At 35.0% G+C, this 10,839-nt stretch overlaps 2 protein-coding genes across 2 annotated transcripts in view; both read left to right on the forward strand.

Moving 5' to 3' along the window:
- MTHFD2L (methylenetetrahydrofolate dehydrogenase (NADP+ dependent) 2 like) overlaps positions 1-1,242 on the forward strand; it is a 147,430-nt gene extending 146,188 nt beyond the window's left edge. Inside the window, exon 9 of the transcript XR_007725753.1 lies at positions 1,161-1,242. The gene's annotated coding sequence lies outside the window, so the exon portion shown is untranslated. The remainder of the gene's footprint in view (positions 1-1,160) is intronic.
- A 101-nt stretch (positions 1,243-1,343) lies between these two features.
- Positions 1,344-10,460, forward strand: EPGN (epithelial mitogen). The gene is made up of 5 exons (XM_050790966.1): positions 1,344-1,450; positions 1,969-2,058; positions 5,018-5,138; positions 5,856-6,008; positions 7,415-10,460. Exons 1-5 carry the CDS (start codon positions 1,408-1,410, stop codon positions 7,470-7,472), a joined length of 465 nt encoding a protein of 154 aa, XP_050646923.1. The 5' UTR covers positions 1,344-1,407; the 3' UTR covers positions 7,473-10,460.
- The last annotated feature ends 379 nt before the right edge of the window (positions 10,461-10,839 follow it).

The following is a 10,839-nucleotide window of genomic DNA, read 5'->3' on the forward strand; positions in this document are numbered from 1 at the left end:
TCAAATGTTATTTGCCTGGGAAATATATTATCGAGAAATTGACTTAGTAATCAACAGGTTTTAAAAAACCTACAAAAGTAGAAATGCAAAATGTAGACACATTTAAAGTGAGTCAAGTACTATTATTTTAACTTTAAAATGATGACTCCTGTGGTAAGTGATTGCCCAAGTTATAATGAGTTCAACAAGCTTGTTCTTGTGTGATTTCTAACACCACATTTATATTCGAATAGTGAAAGGGCTCCTTTCTGGTAAATCTAATTCGCTGGCTGGACATGATGCAGAAGATAACCTATCTTGACTTGAATATGTTTTTAGGGTTTTGAGGTTTCAAATTTCAAGAAAATACAAGCAATTGAAATTCCAGGCAGAAAGACTCAATGCCTCAGGAAGATATATTTATAAATTATTTATAGTAATTTGGGGCAAGTGAAAATTTCTGTAGTTGTAAAATATAGTAGCTGTAATGGCATATTTTGGCCTTTAAAGTGCCACTTTAATAATTACAACTAGATGAACATTAAGAAATAATTTGAATGTCGTATTAACTTAGAATCTTTCTATTCATTGGATGTATCCAAACTAAATGTCATCTTAATTTTCTCTTAATGGAGAATTTTAATATTATTATTATTGCTATTATCATTATGTTGGTGCTTTACTGTTCTCTGTAGCTTAATCATTGGGATGCAGATTTAAGCATTGTTGTTTCTGGAACATGGTAGCCCATTTCATTTGCTCATAAAAATGTTAAATAGCAGGATGACAGAAAGGTGAATGTTACACTATTACAAATAATTTTATTTACAGCACTTATCATAGTAAAACTAAGAAACAAACACTAAAATGGAATATGAAATGTCCATGTTTTCACAAATTTAACTGTTCCCTGCAACTAAATTAACAAGTTATCTTGATTTGAAATAGAACTCATAGTCTGTAACAAAAGGTGGTATAACCAACTACAGTTTCAGGGATATTTCTTTTAGAAACAGGTTATGCTGCTTCCTAATTTGCAGTTATGTTTGTTGAACTCTCGTATAGGTTTCTAGCATTGTTGGAGCTGGTATAGTTCTCTTCACACCAATTGGAGCCTTTCCTGAAATCACATTTTGTTCTTGTTGTTTTAAGTACTTTTGCATACATGATTATGCCCACAGGTAACAGGAAACCAATATTTCAAAAGAAAAGTTGATTGCATTGCTAGATAATACAGGTATCCTAAACAAGTGCGTGAGCGCCCAGAGGCTTTCTGCGGCTGCCAGAAGTACATATTTTTTTGATTGGTAAGAACTGCCAGATGACGCTTCATGAAATATAAATGCCACAAAGACTCAGAGCTCAATAAAAACCTTCCACTCGTCAGTCTAGAAGGATAAGAGAAGGAAAGTTAAGCAACTACAGGAAATGGCTTTGGAAGTTCCAATATCAGTCTATCTTTTATTCAACGGTAGGTAATTTCCTTTTGTTTTGTTAACTTTATATCAGTGTAAAATGTGAATAGAATTTATTTTCTCTGCATTAGAGAGAAGTTGGCTTCTAATAGTTGTTCTTTACGGCAAAGATCAGAGTAATGAATCTGTGGCTTAATTTAGTTTCTTATGTCCTGTATGTTTCTTTCCTAATATATTTTGACACCTTTTTTGAGACCTCCAGAATGTTTGCTTTATACAATTGAAGAGTGATTGATACATTTAGTTATTATACTATAGTGTTCTTATTTTTGGATTAATATGTAAATGTATCAATGGTCTTAAAAATTGGGTTTTTATTTGCTCTAAGCCTAATATAGTCAATGGAATGGATGAGAAACTCTAAGGATGTTGCCCTAGTCACATTATGGATTTCAACTGAAATAAATTTAAAAAAAATAGAAATAGGAATAAACAGAATAAGAATACTTTCCATCTGTTGCTTGTACATAGAAGGAGGCTCTCTGTTAAAGATGCTTTTGCCCCCTTAATACAGCAATGACAGCACTGACTGAAGAGGCAGCCGTGACTGTAACACCTCCAATCACAGCCCAGCAAGGTAACTGGACAGTTAACAAAACAGAAGGTATTTTCTTCCCATTTTCATATTTCACAAGACTTTTCTGAAACTTGGGAGAGAAATTTGGAGTGTGATAAAAGCAACATTGGCCATTTTTAATACATATTTTATTATTAGATAATCAACTCTTTTAGCAGGATGCTATTAAATTGAAGTGACAGATAAATGTGCCAGCAAATAATTGCCCTTTTAAAAGGAGGAAGTGAAGCAAATGAGACAAAAGCTGTCTTCAGTTACTGTCTTGAATGTGAAACAGGCCACATTTTCTGCTTCATTTCTGCTTGGTTCCCAATAACCCCTGTGTGTTCAGAGACAGTTTGTCCCCATTTTGGCATTCTTGATGAGCAACATTATATTTTGATCTGTGATTATAAGCTTTGCTGCCAAAGACATTATGGCTACAAGATGAAAAGCACTTTCCCTAATCTTTGGAATGATCTTTTTTTCTTGTTTGCTTTGGGGTTTTTGTTGTTATTTTAGCATATGCTCTATTTCCTAACCACTTGTACCCAATTTTTGTTATTGATGGTGATGATATATTTTCTTTCATATTTAATTATTATCATGGTGGCTTCTGGATGCTCTTGAGCATCAGCGTTCTTTCTCAAATCTGTTTAAACTCTTAGAGGTGAAACTTGGAAAGCTTGCTGCTTACCAAGTGACTGAGTGGTTATGATTCTTTCGCAAATTGCATCCTGATTGTTATGTGAAGGCTGGCAATGTGATTTAGGACAGAGGAAACAATATCTTGTACTCAGAGTCAGGCAAATAAAGGAAGATTGTCATATGTCAGTGTTCTTCATTTCCTCAATAATTTAAAATTTTAAATGACTGTCTCAAAATATTTTACCCATTTGATTTTTTGAATATCTGTTGATTTGCAAAACGAGATCAATGTGGGTTTTAGAGCAACTTTTAGCCAACTATTTGTCTTCTAAGCCTTTGAACAAAGAGGAAACAGCTTATTAGAATATAATATACTGGCCTGGCGCAGTGGCTCATGCCTGTAATCCCAGCACTTTGGGAGGCTGAGGCGGGCAGATCACCTGAGGTCAGGGGTTTGAGACCAGCCTGGCCAACATGGTGAAACCCCGTCTCTACTAAAAATACAAAAATTAGCTGGGCATGGTGGCACATGCCTGTAATCCCAGCTACTCAGGAGGCTGATGAAGGAGAATTGCTTGAACCCGGGAAGGGGAGGCTGCAGTGAGCTGAGATGGGGCCATTGCACTCCAGCCTGGGTGACAGAGCGAGAGTCCGTCTGAAAAAAAAATAAAATAAAATAAAAAAAGAAAAAAGAATATAATATACTGCAGAAAATTAAAGAAGCATAGTTTTCTCTCAATGACTGACTTCGTAATAGCATGCTCAGTACTATATTTTTGTTCTTCCTTAATGGTGAACAGCAAATAAAATTTTTTGAGTTACAAGTAATAATAACATTAAAAAGGAATCCAATGCAGTCATCCTTCATAATTGGTTCAACATTGGTTCCAAGACCTCTTCTTCCTGCCCAGAGGGTACCAAAATCCACAGATGCTCAAATCCCTTATATAAAATAGCAAAATATTTGCATATAACCTATAGACACACACCCATGTACTTTAAATCATCCCTTGATTAGTTATGCCTAAAACATTGTAAACACTATATAAATAGTTGTTATACTGCATTGTTTAGGGAATAATGACAAGAAAAGAAGTCTGTACATGTTATGTACAGATGCTTTTTTTCCCAAATATTTTCCATATGAGTTTGGTTGAATTCACAGATGTGGAGCCTATGAATATGGAGGTACAACTGTATATCATTTCTGTATTTTTCCTTTACTTTCTTGATGGAGAACTTTAATTTTTCCTTTTGCTTTTTATCTAACTTAAAAATATCAATCTAGTATCTTAGAAAAATTTTTATAAAGTTATGATCATTCTCCTCATTCTTAGGGGAAAGATGAGTCTCTCTGGTATAACTTTTCTTCAGAAATGGCTTAATTCTCACATTTTTCTGCAAAATCTAGTTTCAGGCTTAGTTAATCGAACTTGTTTAGTCTTGAAATAGAAAGCACCCAGCACAGTTTATAATGGAAAATTCTCACTGCCTGAGAATTAATTATTAAAATGATAAATTGTATTCATCCTATTCAACAAAATGAATGTGAATTAGAAGGTAATGTGTGTTCTCACCAAAATAAAGTAATACAGCATAGTATCTTGTCTGTAATCTTCGAATGCCTCTTAAAACTGTTTTTTCCCTAAAAACAAGTAAGATTCGCCTAATCTTAGCAAGGCAAATATGGTGTACCTTTATCATAATGACGAGGAAATACGTTTATTTCTAAAAATGACAAGTAAACTGCCATTGATTCTGCTTGAGAAAAATTTAAGAATCAAAAAGTATACCCCAAAGGACTCAATTATGCAATTTTACCCAAGGGTCATTCCCACTGCATAAACACCAACAATGGCATAGGTATGTCTTTTGTACATCAGAGAATCAGGAATAAGAATCTTGTTTATTATCTCACAAGTGTAAATTCAAATCTTCCCAAGTGCTGACTTCTCAGGTGTAAAGGAAGAAAATGGAAATATTATGTGAGACCTTCTATATTAATTAGTACTCAGGCACAAGTCTGGGAAGCATTGCTCATAATAACCTGCTAAGACTAGAACCAATGCTGCCACCTTTTGGCGAATTTGTTGCCTTTTCTGTCTTACCACGCTGCTTTAAAAAATGAAACAATCATCAATCCACCTCCATCCCCTAATTAATTAATAATATGTCATATGTCTAGATGATATTAACCCAGCCCTTGTGAATACAACCTGCTAAGAGAATCAGTAGTTTAAAGGACACAGCACCACCCCCAAATATCCTTAAAATTAAAAATTTATTTACATATGTATTAAAATTTTACCATAAAAGTAAGACACATTTCATTTGCTAATATTGTATCTCCTTTTCCTAGCTGACAACGTAGAAGGACCCATAGCCTTGAAGTTCTCGCACCTTTGCCTGGAAGATCATAACAGTTACTGCATCAATGGTGCTTGTGCATTCCACCATGAACTAGAGAAAGCCATCTGCAGGTAAACGCAAAGAACTTTCCAAGTCCTAGAGACAGGAGATGATTTTATGCCTCTGTTGTTTCATATAGTACATTTCCACACTTTTCTCTCTTTAGTTTAAAAGGGTGCATAATCTGAACATGACTTGACAGGCCTCTACATATTTGAGTATCTAAGGAGTCTTTTGTCTAAACTATTTAATCCTCATTAATTAAAAACATGGTTGCCAGATTAGCAGCATCTCTTGAACCTGGTGCTTTTTAGAAATGCAGGATCTATGCTCTACCCCAGAACTACTAAATCAGAATCTGCATTTTTAACAACATGCAAAGGTGATTTTAAGTTTTGGAGTTGTTTTCAAGATGAAATGAAGGAAACTAAGGCAAAAACATTACAGGAATATGAAGTTCTAGAGCAACTAAGATACTATTTTTATGATCATGATTTGCTCAGTATTCTCCTATGGAAGAATAGACTAATGATTTTGCTAGAGTAAATTGTGCAAGCATACTACCTTTTCCCTCTACTAATGAAGGGAAAATATGGGGCCTTTATGATTATTGGAAAATTCACAGCTGCTTCATTGCCCTTAACAGATTGGCTTTCATTTGGTATTTGCCTCTTCAAATTAAATTCCTTATTTCCATTTATTTTTTTAAATTTATTGAAACAGGTTATTTATTTGTATTTCTACCACCATAGGTTTTAAAATTAAACTTTTTTTTTCTTTTTTTAAAGGTGTTTTACTGGTTATACTGGAGAAAGGTGTGAGCACTTGACTTTAACTTCATATGCTGTGGATTCTTATGAAAAATACATTGCAATTGGGATTGGTGTTGGATTACTATTAAGTGGTTTTCTTGTTATTTTTTACTGCTATATAAGAAAAAGGTATGAAAAAGACAAAATATGAAGTCACTTCATATGCATTCATTTGACAAATATTTATTCAGCCTCTATAATGTGCCAGGAATTGACATGTAAATTTTTTTTTAATTAAAAAAGAGCTGTAAATCTGGCAAAAAGTTTCTATGTAATATTTTTCATGCCTTTTCTCATAAACCCAGATGAGTGGTAAAAATTTGCTTCAGTTGTAATAGGAGAGTTTAAAAGTACAGTCTCCCTTCATCCTATCTCTGTCTGCCCACATTAAAATTATAAATGACGAGGACAGCAGGCCCCAAGAAAGTAGAGACTAAGTATATCTTGTTCAAAATTGTGTATTCAGTGCCTTACACTATGCCTAGCACACAACACACTCTGAGTAAATATTTGCTGAGTGAAATAAAATTAAGAAACAAGTAAAAACTGAATAAAAATGTGTGACAAACACTGGCCATTTCTTCCCAGACATCAACTGGGGGTATCTTCAGAAGATACTGTCTTTTGCTAAAAACCTAAAAAGATAATCTACAAATAATTGTAATTATTTACATATTCATTCTTAATTCTTGGTTTTTTCCACATAAGTAATTTTTCCTTAAATCCGTGTAACTAGGATAAAGTCAAGAAATAAAGTGAGATACCCTAACAAAAAAATACAAATACATCATTTCCCTTGCTGTACTCTAAAAAGTTGTCATTTCTGAATGACCAAAACTGCCTGTTCAAAATTAGAAAAGTTTATTTTGCTTAACAAATACATCTTAGAGAGAATCAAATCTATATTATATCAGTTGTAGATTTGCCTAACAGACCAAGAAATGTAATAATAAGGAGGAGGAGGTAAGACTTTTCCACATTACTAAGGTGGCTCTCTGAGGTCAGATTTCCTAGGAGCAGAGCCTTCAGATGGAAATTGCTGTGCATATGATTGGTTGAGGGAGTACTCTACCTTTATTTTAGGTGAAACCCGTAATAAAGTAAGGAAAGCAGATGGAGCACAAGAAGAAGCTAAGCAAAGATGTGGCTTTAACTGAAGTGTAGCCCCAGTCTGATTCCACAGGGAGATCTAGAATGTGAATAGCAGTGTAGACTTCTTGCAAGGAGAAGAGGCATCTGGATTTCAATATCCCATATTATTCAATCATGGACTCATGTGGGGTAAGGAACAGGGGCTTGTAATCTCCCAGCAATCTCCTGCCAGGGCACTCAGTTGGCCATGCGCAGACCCTGGGAGAAGACTGCTGCCAATGAGCCTGTTAATGCCCACAGCTGCTGAGGGATGGGTTGACCAATGGGTAAAGGCGATCTGAGAGGGACACCAAGAGCAACTGCTGCAGGGTGCATCTTTGTAAGCTTCAATGACCTATATGAACCACAGTCAAATTCATATGGAAACCAATGCTCTGTTTCAGGTGTCTAAAATTGAAATCACCTTACAATGTCTGTTCTGGAGAAAGACGACCGCTGTGAGGCCTTTGTGAAGAATTTTCATCAAGGCATCTGTAGAGATCAGTGAGCTCAAAATTAAAGTTTTCACACGAAACAACAAAACTTGTCAAGCTGACTAGACTCGAAAATAACGAAAGTTGGGATCACAATGAATTGAGAAGATAAACTTCAGCGTTGGCCTTTAGACTTTGCCATCCTTAAGGAGTGATGGAAGCCAAGTGAACAAGCTGCGGTGACAGAAGTCAAGTTCATTGTTTCACTCTGGGTTTTTTGTTGTTGTGTGGTTATTATTCTCACTACAGAAAGACTGAGTTTCATGTCCCTGGCTGTGTCAGATGTGAATTTTCATGGGAATAATAATCAACTTTGCAGCAAGCCAAAGCAATGCCTTGCTTGGGTTCTTCATGTTCTTACTACCCAGCATTTTTTACCACCTAGATGGACCTAATTCTATTTGCTCAATGAACCTTATCCCAAACTTGTTGTTTTCATGGTGTCTAAAAGAATGTGATGTCAGCTTTTAGAATGAAATCAGTGTTAAGGTACCTCCAGTGAACCAAACATGTGTCTTAAATCTAAGCCACTGAAAACAGAATGGAAATTCCAAGGCAAATACAAATCATACACAGCTTGTAACAACATACAGCCTTTATATGTAAAATATGGAATAAACTAGAGTTTCTGAAGACTGAAGCTATCTGGATATCAAGCCTGGAGTAGGCAAAGCATTTCCATTTCTACATGGATTATAAAACTTTGTGTTGGACTCACTGGTCCCTAATGCTTTTGTTCATCACTTCCTCCAGTTATCAGTGGAATTACCCAGTGACCATTCATTTGGACCGAGATCCTAGAACTCTCCTACTGAATAAAAGTCTACAATTGGCCCTAAAATAGAAACTGAAAACAGGATATAGAATTATTTCACCAGACCACAGCATGTGGAAACTTTCTTTATCATTTTTGAACACTTGTTAACAGATTTGCACATAAGAGGGAGAGGGAAAAAAAATGGAGTAACAGTCAAAATAATAAGAATCAGTATCCAGGCCAAGCGCAGTGGTTCACGCCTGTAATTCCAGCACTTTCGAAGGCCGAGGCGGATGGATCACCTGAGGTCAAGAGTTTGAGACCAGCCTGGCCAACATGGTAAAACCCCGTCTCTACTAAAAATACAAAAATTAGCTGGGTGTGGTGGCGCATGCCTGTAATCCCAGCTACTGTGGAGGCTAACACAAGAGAATCGCTTGAACCTGGGAGGCAGAGGTTGTAGTAAGCCGAGATGGCCACCCTGCGCTCCAACCTGGGCGACAAGAACAAAACTCCATCTGAAAAAAAAAAAATCAGTATCCTTCCTCTTAGTTATATTTCTGCCACTTAATTCAAACAGTCATATGCAGGTTGCTTAATTTATTTGGGCTTTGGTTTCATTTTCTACAAGGCCCTGGTAGCTCTAAAACTTGACAGTGGAATAAGGAAATGTTTTTCCAAATGTGCATTGCCGGTGAGATCCTCAACATCAGTATATCGAGATGGACCTCAACCCCACCTCTAACCCTGAAACACACCACTCGATATTATCTAAGGTGTATATTTTAGTGTTTAGTTTGTGAAATAATTTATTTTTGAAGGAAATATAAAATATTAAAGAGTAATAATAGCTATCATTTTTTAAGATTCAATCTAAAACAATGGACTCTTTTTTTTTCCATTTGTGATGTAGATAAGCAAGACAATTTTGATCATGAGTAGTGAAAAGAGGATCAAACTTGACTATTCTTGCAATGACAGTCCAGCAACAAGCCTTTCATTTACATTAAATTATAACTTTTCATTCATTCCTAAACCAAACTTAAAATTCTGCTTCCCTTTGTGTAGAAGGTATTTAACTTGTTTTGTTTTTCCTTCAGAAGGAATTTAATGCAAATGGACTGCAGTCAGCACTTTCTGAATGTTTTCACACAGTATGCAAAGCTTACATCATACCAAGGAGTGGAGAATTGAAGTTTCCTCCCAATGACTCCAGTGACAGACCACACCTAGAAAGCGATTCTCTTCCTGAGTATTTCAAAAAGATGTAAAATAGCTGGGGAGAGTATGGGAAGAAATAATACAGGATTGCCTTTAATTAATTAAGAACTGCCTCCTGATAAAAGGAGAAAGAAATTAATGCTGGAGTCTGGAGGGGTGATAACTTTAAAGATTATAAATATTTGTTGTCTATAAATACTTATAAATTACAAACACAATATAATTAAAATTAGAACATCAGGAAGAGAATTAAAATCCTCAGGTTGCAAAACCAAAATGTTAACCAAAACAAATACAGAGATTCAACTTTTTTCATCTATAGAATAGCACTTATTAACAACATAAAATCTACCCTGTGAGATTGTATAGAAACTCAGAGTGTGGCTTGTGATAACCATCTGTTTATGATATTTCATATAAAACAATCTTGTGATCCTGTAGTTCCTAGCATTAATTTTGTAGGAAGGCATTTCTGACATTCCTATGGAGCTAGAGCCACATCTGGCAATATTTAAGTACCTAAGCAGAACTTAAGTGGGAAAATGCATAAGTATAAGATATTTGGAAATTGTTTCATTTTTTTTCTATATGCAAGAAGACCCTAAAAAGAGCCTTTCAGTAAAGTTTGTGCTTCAGAACTACACTTTCAGCTATCAATCAATGTATCATTAATTGGGGGTGGATTATTTAGGAAACAAATGACAACATGTTTCTGGCATCTTTAACTGCATTACACTAGCCAAGAGGTTCATCAATTTCTTTCATTCCCCATTTTGTCTCTTCCCTTTGTCTATCCTTCAATTATTTGAGAACACATTTTTAAGTCATCAATATTCATGAGTGCTTTATTATTTAGCATTTCAGAGTATAATGAGGACGGGGCACAGAAAATAATCTCAGCCATCCTGGAGTCAGTAAATTTGCAAAAAAAGTAATTGCAATGCTTGTCATTATATTCTTATATTCATTATATTATATTTCCCAAGGTAACTTTTCATATAGTTGTGTTTTCATAAAGTTTGAAAAGGATGAAATTATAACTTAGTTCATCTTTTAGTCTTTCCTGGCACAATACGACTCTAATCCTTTAATTTTAACATGTTCATTTTGGTAATGTCAAGATTTCCATTCATTATATTTAATTGAGAAAAAAGTCATAAGAAAATAACAAACATCAGCAATTTAAGCTTTTGATTTAAACATGAAGACGATTCATCTATGCAGAGGACCATAAGGAAGCCATTTAATGTCTCTGCATTACAAAATGTAACATGCTTTCTCTGAAGTGATATACATATTGATATCCTGCAACCCACACTCATGGGAAGGGTTACCAAAATCCCTCTATTGCAAAACA

Source organism: Macaca thibetana, chromosome 5 (genome assembly GCF_024542745.1).
Source record: "Macaca thibetana thibetana isolate TM-01 chromosome 5, ASM2454274v1, whole genome shotgun sequence".
Taxonomy (NCBI): Eukaryota; Metazoa; Chordata; class Mammalia; order Primates; family Cercopithecidae; genus Macaca; species Macaca thibetana.